This window comes from Echinops telfairi, unplaced genomic scaffold (assembly GCF_000313985.2).
Source record: "Echinops telfairi isolate 266 unplaced genomic scaffold, ASM31398v2 ScPeMD7_7420;HRSCAF=8458, whole genome shotgun sequence".
Classification (NCBI taxonomy): domain Eukaryota; kingdom Metazoa; phylum Chordata; class Mammalia; order Afrosoricida; family Tenrecidae; genus Echinops; species Echinops telfairi.
Window position 1 is genome coordinate 35037330 of NW_022111320.1, and position 22927 is coordinate 35060256.

General features: G+C 46.5%; 1 protein-coding gene across 3 annotated transcripts in view; it reads left to right on the plus strand.

The window, feature by feature from the left end:
* THRB (thyroid hormone receptor beta) overlaps positions 1-22927 on the plus strand; it is a 463054-nt gene that overhangs the window by 307167 nt on the left and 132960 nt on the right. For all 3 annotated transcript variants that reach the window (XM_004704028.2, XM_045297409.1, XM_045297408.1), the window contains exon 4: positions 13674-13737. In XM_004704028.2, coding sequence (XP_004704085.1) covers positions 13716-13737 — 22 coding nt within the window. In that variant the 5' untranslated portion in view covers positions 13674-13715. The remainder of the gene's footprint in view (positions 1-13673; positions 13738-22927) is intronic.

The window sequence follows — 22927 nt, forward strand, 5'->3', positions numbered from 1 at the left end:
CCAGTGACCTCACTGTGTGGACATCGGGGGCAGAGCCGGCCGGAGCCCCACTTGGACTCTAGGTTTTCAGGACGTCATCCCCATGTTTTGGCTGGACCCACTCCTGCGCACCTGAGGGCTGACTGGCTCCCTGCGCCCAACCCTGCGCTTTCTGGGAGAGATCGGAGCAGAAGAGAAGCACTAGGCTTGAGCCTCTCAAGTGGGTTGGCTATTCGATCAACGAGCATTTTGGAGACGAGTCGTTGCACTGTGCCAGGCATTGTGCAAGGGGCAGCTGATAAACAGATAAGGGCCTGATTGTCTTGGCCCACGCCCAGTGGCTCTCCGTGAACATCGTATAAGATTTCAAAATGTGTTGTTTGTGGGAAAGCTTTAAATAAGCCAAAGGGGAGTGCGGGGCTGGGGGGAACCTTCGGTTGCATATCTGAGTTGTTGGCATTTCTCATTCAGAGGGATGAATAGAACATTATTGTGTTGCATCGGCACAAGGACAGCAAGGTGGGGGGGGTGGTGAGGGGAGGGAGATGCTTGAATCTGTGAGCCGAACATGAGTCAGCAATCTCGCGCTATTGTTTGGAAAATGATCATGATGCTGGGAGTATGGAATTTAACAATCACACACATGCCCTTCCCCCGCCAGCAGGGAAACGGATCCTGGCTCCAACACCGCACCCCGTGTTTGGCTTCCCGGCGAGGAAAGGAATGTGAAAATCTTGCAAGGGGGGGGGGGGCGCAGTTAGAAGAAACTGCTTTATAAATATGGAAAATACACCCCCTAAGAAATGGGAGATACTTTAGACCCGGCGCTGGCAATCTCCCGAGGTGGCATGCCAAGCGGGTGTTTATTCGCTCTTCATGAGCAGGAAGTGCAGCTGCCCCAGCTTTGAGAAATAGCACGTGTTTCCTGAGCACCTACTACAAGCTAATCGGAGTGCATGCTTCTAGGGAGAGGGAGGAGAGAGCCCCCTGCCTTTTGAGGGCCTTGCCATTGGTGGCTGTGGCAGGTGAACCCACAGACACAGTAAAAGGCTACCGGAAACACCCAGAGGGCTTGTTAAACCACAGGTGGCAGCTCACACACACACACACACACACACATACAGAGGCTGGGATTTAGCAAGTTAAACCACAGGTGGCAGCACACACACACACACACACACACACACACACACACACACACAGGCTGGGATTCAGCAAGTCTCTGGTGGGGCCTGAGCTTCTGCAGGTCCCTGCTAATCAGGGTTCCCTGAGTTGAGAACACCAGGGACAGGTGCATGTCCACGGACGGGGAAGGCGGGCACAGTTGGGTTGTTGGTACTGGAGTAGGACCCCCTTTACAATCCGTTATCCAGCATGTGGCTAATGAGGTTTCATGAGCAGTGCGCTTCCAGCACACCGTCCTCTTTGAGAAGAGAGTCCCTGCTGGCTGGAGGGACTCCCTGGGACACAGCGCCGTGGGCTGCATCCAGCGGCTTCAAGGGAGACACAAGCCTATGGACGCACAGCACACACATGTGCTCCTACGCAAGCATTTCTCCCCTGAGGAGATGGCAACAGAAGAGCCCAGAAGCCTTTTCTAAATGCACGTGCTCGGGCACAGCCTAGGCAATCCTGAGCAAGGCTGCGGGGAGCCTCCTCCCCTCTGAGAACCGAGAACCTCTTTGGCCACAGCCTCCCGTGGCTGGGCCCAGCCTTACCTGTAAGCTGAGTACAAAGCCAACCTCTTCGAAAATGCAAGCCCCTCGCACGCATCTCCTTTAAAATGACTGCCTGCGGGACTTGAATGTTGTAAATTCAAGGGGACCCTTGGAAAACGCAAGTGGCCTTCAGAGATGGTAGCTGTCCATCCACCGACCGGACCACGTGCCTTGGGCTGGAGGCGGTCCTTTTTTGCACCAGAAATGTTCTCAAGGAGACTGGCTCCATGCCGGTCAGGCTGGAGTGGTCAGGGTGTTTGCCCCCCAGGGGGTAGCCTGCTCAGATCCTCTTACAGGTGCTGAAATGTTTAGGCTGTGGTCACTGGAATAGATAGCCAAATCACCTGGGTCCTTGCTGGAAATACAGGCTCTCAGCCCCACCCCCCAGGCTGCATGAGAAACCCTGAGCGTGAACAACCCCCCCCACACACACACACACACACACAGTGTATGTTTTAACAAACCCCTCTGGTGTTCTCCAATGTGCGAGAACTCCTGGTTAACTCAGACCTTCTTGGCTACAGAAACCTTCCCACGGGATGTAAATGTCAATGACCTGCTGCTTAACAATGTCTGGGGACACACAAGTATTCTGACGTGTGTCATACCTCGTGCTCATTTGTCAGATTCCCACCTCAGAACTGAGCGTGCTCAGTACACTGCCACCTTCTCCACTGCCTTTGGCACCACCTGGTTCTCCGTGGTAGCAAGACTGACTGCATCTTCCTTCTGTGATGAGGCAACGCATTCTGTCCCCAGACTTCATCCTGATTGCACCTGATCATGAGAGCTCACCTTGAAGCACTCTTCAGTGATGGATGAGCCTACTGTGTGCCCGGAAACTGGTTTCTAGCATGCAGAGACTTTACTGTGTATTCCAGTCTCTCAGTCTCTCCAGTAACCGTCTAAGCAGACCCACTTCGTGCTGTGAACCTTAAAGGGCAACCTACATGGCCATGGCCCCCCAAAGAGGAGGGAAAGGCGATGATCCTGATCACACCTTTGAATGGTCATTGATTCTTCACGTCCTGCAGCCACAGTGCCTGGAACATTAGCTCAGCAACTTCTGTCAGACCCCATGCACACTACTCCTAGGAGCTTGGCTAGACTCATAAACAAAATTGACTGTGTCTCTTTAGACGTAGGGGCACTGCGAAAAATTCTACTAAACCCTGAGGAATCTGGAGATCCCAACAGTAGAGCCACTGTCCCCAGGAGGAGGTGTATTTCAATTGTAGAATGAAGGAATCAATTTCTGATCAGAATCCTGCATTCAAACCCAGCATATTTAAGGAAACATATTCTAAGTTTATCTTAAATGTCAGGGAGGAAAATGAAAAGAAACGGGTAACTGCTCTTGTATCCCTTAAAGGCTTCTTTTTTTAATCATATCTTTCTTTCCTTCCTTCAAAGATGCATCATCCCACCCCCTTGACTCATCCTCATGAAAAGTTCCTGTGATTTGAAAAAAATATGTTAACAGCTTTAAATTCTCTGTAAAGGCCCCAGCCCTATCCTGGATTAATTCTTAGCAATTTGTACTAATACCAAGGGAATCGCTCTAGCTAGAGTCTAGCACCTTCCTAAAACAGATTGTTGAAAGACAGAACTCAGGCTGGAAACCATTGCCTTTGCTGATAAACTTAGTCAAAGCAATCTCATCACACAAGAAAGGAGCGCTGGGAGTGTAGTGGATTGAGTGTTCGTCTGCTAACCTGGAATTTGGCCGTATGGAGCCACCATACTGTGTAGGAAAAAGAGGAGGTGACCCCACTTCTGTAGATATTTACAGCCTTGGAAACCTAAGGATCTCCTCTCTCCTGTAGGATGGCTCAGAGTTGGAATTGACCTGACAGAAGTCAGTTCTGGGTCTGGTATCAAATGAGAGGTGTCCCTGGGTGGTGCAAAGGGTTTCTTGTTCAATGGGTTAGTGGTTCGAGCCCACCCAGCAGACAGACCTGGCAATCAGCTTCCAAAAAATCTCAAGCTTGAAAATGCAGTGGAGCAGTCTGCTCTGCACCCTTGAGGTTGCAGTAGCCAGTGACCCCATCAAATACGGCAACATCAAATATGAGCCTGGGGAAGCGGGGAAGGAGCTGCCGACATGCTGATGTCTGTTTCTGTGGGGGCTTCCTCGTGGCCCCTCCCTTTCTCACACACACCCCTTTGGCATTTGAGAAATAGTAAATAATCCCCGCTATATGAATTAGTACTGTTTTATTTTCGTTTCCAAGGGATTTTTTTTTTTTTAGTACCAAAGCAACATAAGTTTAAGAAGGTGATTCTTTTTATCCCAGGTTTGAAAATCTGCAAAGCGCTGACTGCAGATCCCCAAGGCAGCCGAGTGCCAGTTCAAACTGGGAGACGCCATCTCCCTGGGAAGAGGGTGGTACTGTTTTTTTTTAACTGGACGATACCTCTATCGGGTAGTAGAGTCATTTCTTATGAAACGGTCGGAGGGCAGAGGCGAGGGAGTGGGTTCCGTTTTGCTGTTGCTCTTAGCCACGCATATCAACTGCCTGTAAGAAATCAGCAGTAAATCACATGCTCCGGTTCGAATGTTTTATTTTCACATTATCATTTGTTGTTTTTCAGGCATGTGCCTCGGTGAGTCACCTTGCCACAATTATATATTCAGGGATCTGGTGGTTGTACGTAGTACCCTCATTCTTCGGGAGTTATTTCATTCCCCCCCGATGATGAATGTGTTTCCAATCCTTGCAACACACACACACACACACACACACTTTAGTAAGCTTTTCTTTGACACAGGGAAACTGCCTTACTCTCCACTAGGTGGCAGTAGAGTCGGTTTTTACTGCTTGCTTTGGCCAACGGGACCTCTGTGTCAGTTGCTTGCTCTGCTGGGGAGATGTTTCCCCACACCACTTCCATCCTGCAAACCGACTGACCTCCACCCCTCTGAGGCCGTCTGAGCTGGTCAACCGGTGGGGAAAAGTGCCTGCGAGGGAGATGTGGGCTAAACATCGGAGGCGGCCGGTGAATGTTTTAGACCGGGCCTTGTCAACCTTCCACTAGCAGCTGACAAGTGTTCGCAGTGCATTTGAGGGGACGGTCAGTGGGATGGAGCAGAGTTACAGATTTGAAGAGGGGTTCTTTGTTCCAAAGCCCGGAAGCTAGCCCGAGGAGAGAAGACTATTGCTACCAGCATGTGCATTGTATCCTGTCTAACCCACGCGCCCCCCTTCAGTGTAGACGACTCTATCCCCGCTCATGTTTCATTGACTCCACAGTCTAATAGCCCGCGTCCTTCTGTTGATCAGGGGCAGGGCCTCGCATGCAGCTTCCCGTGTGCCGTGGTGACCTCCCTGCAAGAGAACCGGGAACAAGACCGGGGGAGGGATGGAGACTTCACAGGAGAGGGGTTCAAATGAAGACTAGAAATGAGCCCAGGATTCGATCCTTGAACTTGCATTAAAAGGGGCGGATGAGGTGGAAGAGGCCTGATCAATGAAGGTCTGTGTCAAACCGTAGGCGTGGTCTCCCTCCTGCAGGTTAAAGACTTAAAGCCAAATCTGAAGTGCAGTTAAAGCTTTGACAGTCAGTAGTCATTCACTGATGCTTGTTATGTGGCCCCTGAATTCCCCACCATCCCCAGGGAGAAGGGGGGGGCCTTACTCCGCCTTCCGCTTCTTCAGAAGTGGTCCACCCTCGCTGATACCAGGCCAGGGTGGAGAGCGGAACGTGTGCTCTGTACCAGTTATTCATTAGCTAAGCCAGAGACGCATGTTCCTTCTTGACCAGCCCCACCCACCGTCGGTGTTGGCTTTTTGCTAATTTTATTGATTCTTAGAAACCACACTCACATAGTTTTGTCCACAAATGGAAAAGGTGAATCACCATGTTGTTTGATTTGAATGCACCTTCCCCCCATTCTGTTTGAGCTCTGAACTTTTCCTACCACTAGGAAGTCCACCACTCTCTTAGCACTTCGTTAGGTCTCAGACATGCCATTAAAATGCTGACTTCAGGGCAGGACAACCACAACCGCATCTAGGAGGCTTTAGACTTTGGGGCAGATTCCTCTATATCAGCCGTTCTCAACTTGTGGGTTGACCCTTTCACGGGGGTTTTCTAAGACCATCGGAAAACATGTATTTCCGATGGTCTTAGGAATGGAGACACCACTCCTCTATCCGTCTCCAGGAGGGTTCGCCCACATGCACATAGACCCACAGACGAGTACCCAGCGTGAGGACTTACCCATGCTACACCATGCTTCAAGACAAAAGTTCATTTACTTGTCATTAGGAATAAATATTTCACAATATGTAATTACATATTGTTTTTGTGATTAATCACTATGCTTTCATTATGTTCATTTTATAACAGTGAAAATACATCCTGCATCTCAGATAGTATTTACATTATGATTCATAACATAGCAACATTACAGTTACGACGTAGCAATGAAAATGACGTTATGGTTGGGGGGTGACCACAGCATGAGGCACTTGGGTGGGCTTGGGGTTGCTTTGTTTTGTTTTTCACAAAACGTCAAATGCAGCTTGGCGACTAAAGTCTTCAAAGTGAAGGGGCAACTATTAGTCTCTCCCCATCCAGAGGAAAGAAGAGTGAGGAACGTCAAAAACCAGAATGGAAATCATTAGTCTGACAGGAACAGGAATCACAGAAGCACAAGTGGCCACAACCGGAACACTGAAACACTAGATCATACGTACCCAGAGTTCACTACCAACTGCTCTGCAAGGGGTCGCCGTGGAAGGAACATGCGAAGGGAACAAAACTCAAGGTCAGGAAGGAGACCAGGCATACTGAGCAGATAGAGACCGCTGGATCTGCTGAGTGGGTAGCCCGTAGTCACCCATCCAGCCTGTAAATAATCTCACCCCTGAGGCTTAAAGTTTAGCCAAACAACAGACGAGACAATAAGAGGAGAAGTAACACTAGTGAGGTGCTCACACTTCAGACTAATCAGCCAGTTAAGATCATTCATTCAAGGACAAAGTCCAGCAGGGTGGGAAAGAACGAGGCATGGAAACCGAAAACACCGGAGGAAAACACCGGGGTAAGGGAGGGTGCATAGAAGGAATTCTATTGAGCAAGATGGAACAGACTGTTGCCGGTCACACTAACTGGTTACACTCACTTTGCCCGATTTACAATGAACGTTTTTTAAAATGCATTCGGGATAAGGAGACGGGTACAGGAAGGCAGAACAATTTCATCTCCGTTTATCTTGATGAGGGTGAGGTCGGGCCGATGGACCTCTGTGCTGTTCATCAGCCTTTAAACCATTATCAGGGAACCTCAAAATGTTGGGTATGTAATAGCTCCAACTCTTCGTGATTTAGGGATGATGAGGATCAGCCGGGAGATGAGAAGACCATAACATCATGACCATAATAATGGGGGGGGGGACCCTTTAATACTTTCATTGGTATCCTACTGGTCAATTTATGCCAATGCCCTGGGTCCTCACCACATGCCTTTGGATAAGGGATTGGGAGAGGCAGGAATTGTCATTTCACTTGATAAATGAGGCTCGGAGGGTTGAGAGGACTCCAAGCTCTCTGAGCTACTGAGCTGAGGCTCACGGCCTTCGGAGGGACCCCCCGGCACAAGGGTCTTTTCCGGGGATTGACTTTTGTTCTTCAGAATATTCCCATATGCTGGCGTGAAGGATTTGATGTAAATGAGCACACTCCTAGGGGTGGATGAGGGCCTGGAGGTGGAAGGATGCTTTTTAAAGATGATAGAGTCACACGGGTGCAACCCACTCTGGGAAGGCAGGCATTTGTGTTGACCCAGATGTATTTCCAGATGGCACAGACAGAGCAGTGGCCAGGCCAAACTGGGGCCAGGGTGGAGCGAGGGACTCAGACCCTCTCCCATAAACTTCAGCACCACCCAACACATGCCTACTCCACTGCCACCCACTTCCAGCATTTGAATTCCCTAAAGAGCAGAGCAGGCCTGTTCCCTAGGGTTTCTGTGGCTGTAATTTATAGGCAGAAAGTCTCCAGTTTCTCCCACCGAGTGGTTGGTGAGTAACCTCTGCTGACCTTATGATTGACAGCCTAATTGATCACCCACTACAACACCAGGGCTCCTAACACACCCCAGCACTACATACGCTTAGAAAAAGCCAGTGCTTGTTATGTAGCTTCAAGAGAGATCCCCTGGTATTACAACCACTTGTATTACAACCACTAAACTCGTTCTATTTAGGAATTCTGTAACAGCCACTGAAGCTGTGTTTGGTCCGGTTTGCCCAAGGCCAAGTAACAAGGCTGATCTATCCTTCTCTGAGGGTCCTCCTGATCGCAAGGCAGAGTCTGCTACAACCCAGCACTGGAGCATCTAGCCAATAAAAATGGGACCAAAAGACCAGCTTTTGAAGGTTCCCACCAGTCCCCACCAATCCACTGTGGCTTCCTTGGGTGACCCATGAAGCTCCTGCTACTGTTCATAGTTAAACCCCTTTAAATCTCAGGGTTCTGACACGTGGCATTCTGGTACCCTTCCTCCTAATAGAGCCAAGGAGAAGGACACTAAGAGCAACCTCCGTGTGAGGCTACACATTTCCCTTCTCCCAAACAGGTGATGTCAAAATCTGATGGAAGGGAGATAGTGTTTCTTTTTCATTGTCTAGAGGCACTTTACACAATGACTCACTAGGATTATACGGAAATGAATTTTTTTTTTCAAAGTGCAAGTTTTTACAATTGCCACCTCCATGGTATAGTTTCTATAAGGAAAGAAGACGACGCGAAGAGACGGACGGGCGGCTGGGGTGCGTGTTCTGGATTTCTGTAAGATAACATTAGGGAGTGTTCTCACTGGTGTCGATTAATGACTTAGACACCAAGCCAGAAAGACAGCACTGATAGAACTCGGTGAGTTGGCCCCAAAGGGATCCGCCTCCCAAGGGTCCTTCCTCCACACTGAGCAGAGTAATGTTTCTGAAACAAAGTTCAAATGAGGTCACTCCCTTCAGATCCTTCTAAAGCTGCCCATTCCCCACAGGCTTCCACAGCATTCTTTTCAGACCCTTCCCCATCCTGCCCCCAACTGTATGTGCAGCTTCGCCACCTTCCTTCTTAGCCATTTCCTACAGGAAGCCCCCACCCAAGCACCCACGTATGTGCACACCCCCATGGCGAATGGACTATCTCGCTTGCTCTTCTGTTCCTGAATCATCCAACCTCACATGTCACCGCCCAGTCTCCCCACTCGGGAAGAGTTCATCACACCCACGTCTCCGTGCTCAAACACATCTTTTTTTCTCTCTCTCCTAACTTTCTGTAATTTTATTTTATTTTTAAAAATCATTTTATTGGGGGTCAAACACATCTTTTATTCCTCTAGTTTAGTTTGACTGCCGCGGCTGGGTTCTGTCCGTTCTCCACGGAAGACCCCAGGGGTAAGCACCACTGAGAGTAACGCGCCTGGAATGATCCAGAGCCCCCGGCTGACTGAAGGAGCACAGGGGCAGCCGGCAGCAAAGCCTGGGGGTTGGGGGTGGGGTTCCTTTTGGATATCCAGGGTTGTTTTGAAGAACCCACATTTTAGTGTGCCCACCCCCCAACTGTATCTGCTGCTTGTAAGTCCTCTTTTCTTTGCCCCAACCCAAAGTAGCTCTCCTGTCTCCTCCTAATTCTCCTCACGGGATTCTGTTTGCATCCATCTGTACTTTTGCCATGAAGCCTTTTGCATTGGAATGATCCTCAAGATCTGAAGTCAACGCTTCACGCGGCATTGGTGGGCGGTTTTGGTGTGCATGTGTGGAGTCTGTGAATCTCTTAAAAATATGTATCGGAAAACATAACAATTTTTGCAATGTTTCCTTCGCATTTTTTTGAGTATACCGCCAGTCGCAAAGAATCAACTTCACTGAGCTAAGGATAAAAGTTGACAGAAGAATTTGAAGGGCAAAAAGGGTGGATCAGACCTTTGTTGTGGCCCTGAAACCATATCACACATACGGGTACCTGTTGTAATACAGTATAAAGGTGCGGGTGTTCTTGGGGAGGCTTAATTGCAGCTCAAGGCAGGAAGAGTGTGTGGCTGGGCGGTGACATGTGCATCTTCTTAGACCTAAGGGAGTGGCGGCAGATGCTGTCAAGGTGGCCCCTAATTCATGGTCAGGGGATCTCAAGGACGAGGGAATGAAAAGCTTCCAAGTGCCACCCCACCCCCATGACAGGTTGTGAACTAGACCACTGTGATCCACGGGGTCTTTGTTGGCTAATTATGGGAAGTAGATCTATCGGCCTTTCTTCCAAGTCCAAGTCAAGCTTCCGGACTGAACCTTGCTCAGCATCAAAACAACACATAAACCTCCACTGACTGACAGGTAGTGAACGAAGTACATCGTCAGGGAATTGAACCTAGCTCTCCTGCACATAAGGGAAAATTGACCACTCCACCACTAATGCACATACAGACCCAAGGCAAACTGCCATTCTACCATTCCTCCACTCATCTACCATTCCACCACTAATCAACCATTCCACCACTACCACTCCACCACTATTGCACTTGCAGACTCAAGGCAAACTGCCACTCTACCATTCCACCACTACCACTCCACCACTATTGCACTTACAGACCGGAGGCAAACTGCCCACGCCCTCGGCAGCCTCTGGAAGCACCCCTCGCCTGGTCCTCAGTCCATTGAACGTGCTTAAACTCTCGTTCCTGAGTCAGCTGCTTGGATATTTAGGCCTTTGTCTAACTTTCCCGAGCTCTCCGGTGTAGTGGATTATGGGTTGGGCTGCTAACAACAAAGTTAGTAGTTCAAAACCACCAGCTCATCCTCAGGAGAAAGATGAGGCTTTTTGATTCTGGGAACACGTTCAGCCCTGGAAACCCTCGGGGCAGTTCCACTCTGTCCTTACAGGGCGGCTCTGAGTCAGAATGGACTCCATGGGAGAGAGCTGGGCTGGGGGCTGGGGCTTGGGGGCTTAATCTGCCTTTCCTGGGACTCCTCCCTGGTCTAGATTTTCTTCAGCCTTACCTTAAACTGTGGTTTCCATTCTCCTGGGCTTTCTACATGAAGTCTTTCTTTAAAATGTAGCCACCCAAATATAGTCTTGACCCATCCTGGTGCTACAGGCTGCCTTTCTGTCCATGCGACCCAAGACGGCTGTCAGTCACACTGTTAGCAACCACGTCTTACAGAAGGCTGCTTGGAGTCTACCGTCCTCCTCAATGCCTGGGCTGATCATTCCAGAGACTCTTCCTTGGCAGAGTGTTGAATAACAGCTGTGCCAACCTTCGTCTTTCTGAAATATAAGCGTGTCTCAGAAGGGAATGTCTCACTTTTCTATTCTTCCAAGGGGAGTGGGCATCTCTTACGGGACCTGGCATCTGGGCTGGGAATGTTGGGCGTGTGCAGAGGAAGGATTCAGCCCTGGGCAGCCCGGCACCACCCACTGGCACATGGCACGTCCGCTGCTTGTATTTCTAGCTGTTCCTTGACAATGTGCTCAATCTTCCCAGCCAGCTTGTAAACTAGTTTGTAAATTCCTTAAGGGCAGAGAGCAGGTCTTAACCGATTTGTGTCCCCGGTATTTATTTAAGTAAGAAATGCTCATGTCGTATTCACCGCCTTGCCATAGTTCCGCCTCCAAAATGTCCTTTGAGTCCCTCGTCCTCTGACCACTGCCATCCCACCTCCCGCTCATTCCTGCCCTTCCGCTGTGACTTCTCACATGGCCTCGGGAAGCCTTTCAAAGCTCGAACCAGTTTATAGCACTCCCCTGCTTAACGTGTGCGGAGTCTGTAAGGAAGACGTTCAATTCTCCTACACCCAGTGCGTTTCCTTCAGAATCCCCCCTGTGCCTTGAGAGCACAAAGATCGGAATCAAGGGCTAAGTCATCCCTTGTGGAGAGATCGCTTTAGAATAAGACCTTCAGGCCAAGGGCCACCTCCACCGAGAAGAGAAGGGGCCTCTCCTTTCTTTGGGTGCCGTCCACTCTGAGGAGACACTGAAAGGAAAGCCAATCTACCTTTTCACATTTGGGGGTGGGGGTGGGCAGGATTCTCTGTTAAATTAGAGGGCCCTAACTTTTCAGATAATAAATGAATTCAGGTACATGAGGAGCCCTTGGTGGGACAGTGGGCTAAGTGCTGGGCTGCTAACCAAAAGAGCAGCCCTTCGAACTCACCCACCATTCCAGGGGAGAGAGACAAGGCTTCTGCTTCTGTGAGGAGTCCCGGCTCCGGAGCCTCCGGAGCAGCGCTTCCCTCTCCTGTGAGGTGGTGATGAGTAGGCATTGACTTGGTGGCAGTAGTGGATTCCATTTGGTTTGGCAAGTGAGCAGGTGGCTGTCTTGTCTTCGAAGGCTCCATGCTGGGGCAGTGCCTGCGCTGAAGAGGCCCTCAGCCAGGACCTCCTAACCGACTGCCTGACCCTTGTGAGAAGTATTTTCCACTTCAGCAGGACTGGCCTACCAAATCACCAACTCATAGTTACACCAGGCAGGCTTTCCACGAATGCAGATCTTTATGGGATCTGTCTGTTGTTGGGCTGAACATTGAGCCATGAGGGTGAGTTCCGTTCCAGACCAGAGGGTCTGGAGCAGACAGCCAACCTCACAGTTGGCAGCCCGGTGTTTAACCCACAGCAACACCAGATTCCTCAGGACCTGCCAACAGGTCTCAAAAATGAATGCCAGGTTTGTTTCAGCTGGTGCAAAACTCCTGAACTTGTCAAGAATCATGAGCGTTTAGGGGTCCTGGTATGTAGATGCTCTGACTCTACCTGAGTGCATTTCTCTAATCAGTTAACAATATGACCTGTTTTAACCAACTGTATCCAGACCCAGGACTCTGTCTTTCTCCTAGGGAGCACCAGTTGTCAGTCTTTTGTTAACATAACCCCATCCCTTTCTAAAGCTTCCTCTCCCTCCTCAAGGAAGCCCTCTGCTCTGTTTGCTGCCTTTCCTGAACAATGATAAACCTAGTGCCCCAGGGTTCTCCAGAGAAACCAGTGAGATGTAAACAGAGAGAGGAAGAACAGGAGGAGGAAAGAGAGGAGAAGAGGAAGACTTCACAAAATCGGCTCAGTGAATTGTGGGGGCTGACTCTCTAATTCCTTTCCCCCTTCTTTCTTGGGTTACCTGTTCCCATGCCTCCTTCTTTTCTTACCCTTCTTAGCTTTGGTAAATGCTGCCCTGTTTAGGCCAAGGTGTGCACACCCCACTGGGGTTATTGTTCCCCGCACGGATCTGTCTGTTGTTGAGCTGAACATTGAGCAATGAGGGTAAGTTCCGTGCCAGACCATGAGGGTGACTAAGTACCCTCATTCTGGGAATTCCCCTAGTCTTTATTCAGCCAGTTGATGCTTTATTTCATGAAATCGTGTTTGATGAAATGCAGACTCCTACTTCTCTGTGTTAGAGTACTGTCCCAGATGTGTTTAGAAGACAGCTTCAGAGAAGACCCTCTTCCTAACAGGTTAAAACATGAAAGTAGATGTTAGTTTTAATGTTTTAAAAATGAACACCATGAGTATATGTGATTTCTTATAAGGGTAAGAAAATATAAAAAGCTCTGAAACACACTATAATATTTCATTGCTGTGAGTTCCACCTGGGAATAAATACACATGCACTAAGAATCACTCTTCAAATCATTCATAAGTACACATGCAAACCATGTCTTTAGCCCGTCCCTTAAGGAAAACTTCTGAGAAAAGAGGAGGGCAGAAAAGTCCATTAGAAGAAACCTGGAGATAAAAACTAAGAGGTTTTTAGATGTCTTTGTATGCCCTGGCCTACCTACACACCTCGTACACTTCAATTTCCCCATTTCTGAGTTGAGAGTAACAAATCTTGCCTTATAGGAATATTATAAAGACAGACAAGCTAATTAATGCATGTGAGATGGTTTTAGAACAAAGCCCTTATGGATACTGCAGGTTAATATAACTAGTAACGTTGTGATGACCTGTGGGTACATTTTTCCTTGTCTTTTCTTTGCAGGCGATGTCAGTGAAAACAGGGATCCAGAATGATTACTAACCTATGACTCCCAACACTATGACAGGTATCTATATTCTTTTACTTTCCGACGCCTTTTCAGATTGGTTCAGTGGGCGCGAAGTACCGTTGCCTTTCCAAACTAACAACGTGTGGTTAACTAACAGCGTGATGAAGTCAGTTGTGGCCGAGTCCTTCTGCCTCACGGTGACCCCGTCCCGTGTGGGAGCAGAACGGTGCTCCAGTGACTGATTTTCCAAAAGTCAATCCCTAGACCTTCCTTCCAAGGTATCTCTGGATGGCCTGAAACTGCCCATCTTTCCATGGGCAGCTGGGTAATGAACCATTTACACCACCTACATAAACCGAGGTTTAGGCCCTGAGAATATAGCCCCATGCATGTACTTGCACCTTCTTTTAAAACTGCGATCGGTATCATCTCCAGAAGAAATGATCATTTACAGGGAAATGTTCATCTTAGCCATTCTAAGATCACCCCTGCCCCCTAAATGTTTTCACTCTTTGTATTGATTGAGGCTCTGCCCATGTGATGACCCCAAAGCCCACACATCTTCCCGCAAAGGGTTCTTTAGTCCTCTCAGAAGTAGAGTTAGGGTAGAATATGGCTAGAACTTAAAAGGTATAAATAAGATAGAAACTCTTAAAAAGGACTAAAGGAGACCCAGAATGACCCTCTAAGAAGGAATTAAGCTTAGGATACCACGGTTTTGTTTTGGTTGCGTTGGGGTGGGTTTGTGTGCAGTGCATCCATCAGAGGTTGCAAACTCGGACTCCAGGAGCCAGGCATATGCCACAAATGGCTGATCCCAGCTGGAAGCCAGGAAAAAATTAGGGAATGTCAGTTCTCTTTGAAGGAAAGTCGAGTCCTCTGCTCCAAGCAATCACTGACAATCGGGAATGAAGAGATTTCAGATTTTCAAGAGAAGTTGAAAATCAAGATTTTAAATGACATATCCCAGTTCTTAAAGGTTGGCAATTAATTGTTAAAATATCAAAACCTACTGGACCATTCAGGATATGTTTCTTGATTGGAGTCAAAACATGAGCTTTCAGTTTACAACCTCGGGTGTACACTTTCTGGCTTAGTCCTAAGCCTGTGATTGTCCTTTTGGCCACCATGGAAAAAGAGCAAATACCCTTTAGACCCCTTTGAGTCAAGCATGTGGCCTGACCTGGCCCACTGCCTTTGATAATCCACTCATATGACCTATGCTACCTGTCCTTGACCTACCTATCCAACCAACATAGGATTCCTCCAAGAGCGCATTCTCCAGCAGACCCAAGAAGTTGAAGCACTTGCGTATTGCTATTCAGCCTTCTGAAAGTTTGGGATTCTTCCAATGAGCATAAACATTACATCTCCCCCATTGCTTCCCTGCCTGTCTGCCCATATCCACTTGAGCTCCTGATGGAGCAAGAAGATAAAGTGGTGGTGGGATTCAACCACTAACCTAGTGAGTAGTTAGCAGTCCAACATTTCTATGTATAGTACATGGAAATAGAACCAGATGAGAAACCATTGCTTTCGATCTTTTTGTGTATGATGTGAAAATGTCCTTTTTCCTCTCTCTTTTGCTATGGACTCAGCCTATGAGCTTATTTTAAGAAAACTACTCAGAGAGCACCATAAAGTAGTAACCCATCAGAAGTAAGTGCTTGTGTTCAGAAAGGCCATCTATGAATGTTTCTGCACTGGGAAACATAACAGGGAATGTGGATGTTATGTAATAGGGGAAATAAATGAACATTTATGAAAAGAAATTCATTTTTTTAATGAGTAAGATTAAGAGCATTGAATCAATTGTCCTAAAGCTAAGCAGGCCAATGTTTCCAAATGAATTCTTGAAAGATCTTTCTGCTGCAAAGGTTAGTCAATTGAAAATATTTTATATTAATTCAAATGGAAAATTATTTGGGGGGATGATTTAGTTTCTGCTATAATGGAGTCGGGTCTTGCCAAATTTCCTCATTATTTTAGCACAGCTAATTTGAAACGAGGACTGTATGAATCCAGGCACTGAAAAATACTGATTCTTAATAAAGTAAGATAGTGCCTTAATATAATATTTTGTTAGTCTGGAATTAAGTATTGCTTCCTAGGCAACCTGAGGGGAATTTTCTAGAATTTATGGCATTATAATAAGCTCTTTTTTGGAGAGAAAAAAAAAAAGATTCTTAGCATAGAAGAGTTTGTGCTAGCTTATGAAGACCTAAAATTTTAAATACCTAAGTTAGAGGCTTCTGCCCTGGTTTTTAAAGGAAAGTAGGGACTCGGATTTCTCTAAATGCCCTGCAGAGGCAGAAACAACGATTCGTTATATGTGTGGGGAAACGCGCTTTATGAAATCCATATATGATATAAAGGTAGAAGAACATTTGCTAATGTCGTTGAAATTCACACAACCCCTGGTAATTTAAAGTCATGCTACTATGAGTCCCGGCAAAGGGAAAAAGACATTTCTTATGTGCTAGCGTTCCCATACGGTTCTTCGTTGTGCACTTCTTGTGAACGGCTTGCTCATCCTACATCTCTCCTTCAGTGTCCTCCATTTTCCATTACTGGGCATTTCCCAGCCACTCAGGGCCAAGAAGGAAATTCCGGTTGGTGCCTGAGGCTTTGCCATGATATGACTCTGAGCCTACTTTGGATTGCTTGTTCAGTCGCTTGCTCTTGAACCCACGCGCCCGCCCACTGCCATCGCGTCCATCCCGACTTATGGCAGCCCTTTGACTTTTGGAGGTGGTCAATGTTATAAAAAGGTCAACATGACATGATTTTACTGCTGTTGTTTTAACGTTTACGTTTCTTGGGTTACTCTTGAGGTTGAGTGTTTTTAAATGTAGAGCTCCTACTGGAATGGTTTCTTTTGTCATGTGAGTGCATATTTATGCCCATTGACCTATTAGAGTTTGTCTTTTGGTCGCAGCTCCGAGGGAGAAAGACTGGGCTTTCTACACCCGTGAACAGTGAGTCTCAGACCCCACAGGGGGTTGCTATGAGTCAGCATGGACTCAAGGACAGGGAATTGGTTTGGTTAGGTATTCATATGCTAGGATGCTTCAAAAAGATCGTGAAAATAAAATGAAAAGATAATAAAGTGTTTGCACAAACTTTTCAAGCCCCATCAGATTAAGGATGAGCATATTCTTGCATCTCTCTAGGTACGGGAATCGTTACGGACCGCTGGTGGCCCAGTGATTCCTTACGAATAAGATGACAAAGTAGGATGCACTCATCTCTCGTTCTCTTTTCCACTTTTAATATGAGGTTGTGTATACTTTAGATTGAAATATTTCTATATCACGTTTTTATACAGCAAGGCCCGTACACACGATGGCAGGATATAAAGAAAATGCGAACCCTCAAGAAATACGTTTTCTGGTTTGAGATTGCCCTAATGAATAATTTATTTTTGTCTGTCTGTCTGTCTGTCTGTTTGTTTGTTTGTTTGTTTGTTTGTTTTTGAGTCAAACAAAATACTTGAATTGGTAAAGCTTGGTAGTATATTGTGAAGCCCACACCATTTTTCAAAGTTCACTTCAGCAGCCCCTTAGGCCTTTCAACTGCACCTTGCGGCCCTTTTATTCCTTCAGAAAGAGAACCACAGTCATATTGTGTGTCCTACAACCAATGTACAATATCTTTTTGTGGTACACAAAAATTGTGGCCAGCAAAAAATAGCACCACCCCAAAATAACTGAGATCCACAGTGTGCATGATATTAATATTTCCCATGGCCAATAAATTCATTTGCTCTTCTGGAACACACTTTTTTCATAGCAATTTAGTGATCCACCATCCTGATACTAGTCCTGATTGTTAGACCTTTAAAACACTGTTACTAAATATAATATAATAATGAACAGTCTGATGTATGATACACTACTCCACTGATAATTTCTCAGAGTAGTGTACTACTAAGTAAAAGGAAATGCTCATTCAAAGAAACTGAGTTTCTTTAAAAAACTTCTTCTGTTGCCAAATGATAGCTAGATTACGGAGCCAACTGAGACACACAGCCCAATCAAGAGAGCCAATCAAAAATACCCACTGTCATCCAGTTGAGGTTGGCGCATGACAGCCCTAGAGGACATTATAAAACTGCCCTCTTGGGGTTTATTAGGCCATCATCATCTTTACAGGAATGGACTACCCCATCTTTCTCCCAGGGAGCAGCAAAGCGGTTCAAATTGCTGACTTTTCTATTAGCAACAGAGCACTTTAAGCACTGAGCCACCAGGGCTCCTTACAACAGCAGGACAGCATGGTGTTTGAGAAGTCCGTATGTGCTGTTGCATGCATCAGGACATCATTTCTCTCTATGGCTGAGAAATATCCCATGGTATTACAATGGGGTCCCCCTCCCAAAAATGGAATTTTTTTCAAAGCTATGTATTTAAATTTTTTTACAAAACAACCGTATCACTTTCAAAGTATTCTCCCTTACAATTAATGCGTTTTTCAAATCTGCGATTCCATTCTTGGGAACACTTTTTCAAACTCATGTGTTTGGACGGTTGACAGCACCTCCCTCGTTGTTTTCTTCACCTCTTCTATGTCATCAAATTGTTGTTCTTTCATGTCCCTATGCATTCGAGGAACCAAAAAGAAGTTGTAAGGAGCAAGGTCAAGTGAGTAAGGTGCATGGGGCAGGAGAGGCATGCTGCTTTTTGCCAAAAACTGGTGCACTGAGATGGCTGTGTGAGATGGTGCATTGTCATGATGGCAAAACCAGTCCCCCATCTGCCACAAATCAGGTCCTTTTTGTTGCACACTGTTACACAATCTTTCCAGAACCTCTAAATAGAAAGCTTGATTAACAGTCTGACCTGGTGGAAAAAATTCGAAATGCACTACGAGTCTACACTTTTGTCCATTCAGGAAACTGATGGACGCCCAGAATGAGGTTTATCATCAGTCGACATTTCACCTTGTTTGAAATGAGAAAACCACTCACACACTTGAGTTTTCTCCACAGTACTGTCCTTGTAAGCCGTGTTCAACACACAACAGTTTCTGTGGCATTTTCCCTGAGCAGAAAACAAAATTTCACAGCCACACGCTGTTCTCTTAAATTGCCCATCACACACACAAAAACGAGGTTCGAGCAAAACTGCTTTTACGAAAACATTAACTGTGACCAGAGAGAACCTTCCCAAGGTGATGCCACTGGGTGCACTAACTCAGAGCCAGTTGCTGGGTGCTCACCTAATGGGGAACACGCATGCTACTAGAAAAGCTCTGCTCCGCCCAGCGCAATTCCAGTTTTGTTTGGGGGGAGTTTTTTTTGTGGGGGGGGGAGGGTACCCCTCATATGAATACTTAACAGTGGGCTGTGGTCCTGTTCGGGAGGTCTCTTCACTGGTCAGGCCTGATGCTGTGTAAATGGTGAGGCTTTAAGCCTATGACTCAGCTCTAACACCAAGACAGAAATCATCTGCAGTCTGCAGACTTGGGAGTTCCTGGCTAGTTTCTCTTCTACAACACAACCAAATTCCAGAGAGAGAATGTTATTACAGCCATACCTTGAAAGAAAAATGAGAATAGACAAAAAGTGAGCCTGGGACTTCTTAGTTGAGGCACTGCACCTTGATTATGGACTCAATTCTTATTGGAAAATGAGTTTCTGTTCTTTTGAAGGACTTGTATATGTATATGCATTTGCTGCAGAATTTAGTGTTGAGAGAACACGGAGGAAGTTAGGTCCTCACCTAATAGACCACTGTTATGGCATGATTGCTTTTTGTATTGCCAGCAGAAGTCAAGTGATGGTGTCCTAGGCAATCCTTGGTTATAGCAGGCTTGAAGGAGTATATCAGAATGGCGATGATACTGAGAGTGGTGCTGGTGATGATGGCAGTGGTAGTGGTGATGGTGGTAGAGGTGATAATGACAGCAGAGGAGGCAGTGACAGTGGTAATGATGGCAGGGAAGTAGTAGAAATGGTGATGGTGATAGTATTGGAGTTTGGGAACGAGAGTGGGGTGAGAATCAAGGTCTAAGACAGAAGCTATGTATTTAAAGAGTAGCTTCTAGGAAGAATACAGGGGCTGTTGAGAAAAAACACGTTTTTTTCATTCTTCTGCTCCTGCCTTTTACTTTAGAAACCCATCCTTTGGACATTTTCAAAATCCTGATCACCTGGCTACAGATCAAATTTGGAAATGGAAGTTGGTTTTGGAAGCAGTTGACTCAGAGGGCACAGGAATCATGAGAGAGGGTTTCCACTAATTGACTCCATTTGATGGGAGATCCTTAATCTGGCCTCCTGCAGAAAGTCTCTTTGCTTTTTTGTAGGAACTTCCTGTAGGAGGTTAAAGAGAGAAGGAAGGAAGGAGGACAGACAAACAGAGAATAGGATGGCCACTTCTCCTAAAGCTAGGCTAGGGAAAAGTATGATATCCTTGCTTGGCATAGTGGGCCAACATCCCATCTATCTTCAGAAGGATTTGCCTTTGTTTCAAAGAAAAGGATGACACATTAGCTGTACATGTTAGACGGTCTATTTTGGTCCTTAGGCTGGCTTGACTTCCCTCTCATTAGGATGGGATTGTGAAGCCCGCCCAGGACGGGCCGCGTTTCATTCTGTTGTCCGTGAAGTCACTGTCAGGTCGGAACGGACTCCGGGGAACCTAACAATGTGGTGAAACTAGAGTCGATCTTGCACCGAGCTGCATCTCTCTGCTCAGGACTTCACACCATGGGCTGGTTTTCTTTCTTGGCTACCAATTTCTAGGTGACAGGAACAATAACAATGACAGTAAAATCACAAGATGTTTCCCTTCTCTGTTTCCAAGGAGAGGGAGATAGAGGAGGTTTTCCACTACCGTAAAAAGGTATAGCCTGGGAAACCCACAGGGGCGGTTCTGCCCTGCCCTACAGGGTCGCTATGAGTCAGAATTGACTCCAGGCCAGTGATTGACACCCTCCTGTCCCCCAAGGAAAGTGGGTGCCGAGGAAGATCTGTTTCTTTTGCTGAGTGGGCTTTAGAAGAGAATGCAAAGAGGGGTAGTGAGGAGGAGAAACGAAGAGGGTGAGTTACAAAGGTGGGAGCAGGCGGGCAGAAGAAGGTAGAGAAAGAAGGCCCCGACTCTGGCAGTGGAGGGGAGAAGCAGTGCGCTCAGCTGAGACACTGCAAGTTGCCAGTCTCCGGGAGACAGGGAGCAGAGGACATGAAGTTCCGGAGCCCAAGACGGGGAGAAAGGTGTGAAGAGGAGGTACGGGCTTTGTGTGTGAGGAACCCCGCACACAGCCTCTCTTTTACCCGGATGGCATTTGGGTGAAGAGTGTTCTCTTTTCTCACCTCCCTGTGGGGGGACCTGTGACCCGATGCGGAACAGGGAGAAAGGCCTGTGTTGCGTAGATTTCAACACCGTAGGAATACAAGGCAAAGTTCCTTTTTGTTATTGGCTCAACCCACAGCGGGAAAGTTGGGATTTTTCTTTTGGAAAGAACTGCTAGTGTGAATGTTTGTAGCTTGCATAGATGGCTCTGTGGAATCCAAGGCCCTACTTTATTTTTGTCCATCTAAATATATCGATAATATATAAAATAAGTATCTACAAATCAGTATAGAGTCTCCCAGCTTCTGGGACAAGGTAAGAAAGACACTGATGTTGGCATTGCCGGGCTCCCATGGCTTCTGCAGTTACTTCCTGTACAGGGGTCACCAGGCCAGAGACCAGCACTTGGCTGCCCTGAGCAGGAAAAGGCATAGCAGGACTTCCATGGTTTGCAAGCATCTGGCTTCATGACGTGTTTTCCTCCCTCTTCCCCCAAAGGCTGAGGTGAGGAGTACATGGGTGGTTGGTGGTGCATCAGGGGTAAATGTGAAAGGGTTTTTCTCCAGGGAATCTTCCACTTTAATGAAGTCATTTCAGAGAACATTCCAAAAGAAGTGTTTGTTTACGCTCGGTCCCTCGAGATTCACCAGACGACCTTTTTCAGCGTGACAGCACAGACAGCTATCAAGCCAGCACTTGAATAGATCTTACTCGATAGAAACAAAAAATAACAGAGCATTGTGTTCATAATTCATTTGCAGATGGTTAGAAATTTTTTTAATTATATGGAGATAAAAAGAGGGACATAAATAAAGCAAATGAGATTAGATGTCGACATTTGGGTTCTCGGGGTAAATGACACCTAGGAGTTCTTGGTACCAATCCTGTAACTGCTTTGTAAGTATGAAATTATGCACAAATAAACAACAATTTAAAAGGTGAAAAATGGTCAAACAGGAAGAATAGACAGCTGCTGAAATGGGAAGATAATTGTACCATTTATGATAATGAATCAATCCTGTAATACAGAAACCACAAGAAAAAGACAAGCAGTACTACAGAAAAGCTAAATAGACAAGCAAGTTACCAAAGCTGAAGATTAATGACCAGTCAACATGTATGTATATGTGTGCCGATATCTATCTATGTATGTATATGCATCATACAGTCAGAACCAATACGAAAAAGTAAAGTTTTGAGAAGCTCTGGTAGAACTTTGCTAAATAATATATCCCTTCAAAATCAAATGTATGCATAGGAGCGGGTACCCAAAAGAAATGGAAAAAACTCTGCTGGGTGGAGCTTTTGTGTTATGCAATTTTCCCACTAGGCCAGCATCCACCAACTCACTCTGAGTTTCGTGCACCCAGTGGCATCACCTGGGAAGGTTCTCTCTGGTCACAGTGAATGTTTCATAAAAGCAATTTTGCTCGAACCTCATTTTTTGTGATGGCTGATTTAAGAGAACAGTGTAGGACTGTGAAATTTTGTTTCCTGCTTGGGGAAAATGTCACAGAAACTGTTATGGTGTTGAACACGGTTTACAAGGAAGCACTATGGGGAAAACTCAAGTGTACAAGTGGTTTTCTTGTTTCAAAAAAGGTGAAATGTCAACTGATGACAAACCTCGTTCTGGACGTCCATCAACTTCCAGAATGGACAGAATATCAACAAAATCCATGCACTTTTTCTCAAAGACTGCTGACAGACCACTGAAGAAATGGGGAAGTTATCTGGACTGTTTTGGAGTGGATTTTAACAGAAGATTTGGGAATGAGAAGAGTCACTGTGAAATTTGTGCTTTGGGTTCTGACTGACCAGCAAAAGACTGGAAACATACTTTGAAAGAACAGCTCCACAAGGAACTATATGTGACCTCCTCCCTGGGGGACAGACAACCGAAAAGTGGGTGAAGGGAGATGTCGGACAGGGCAAGATATGACAAAATACCA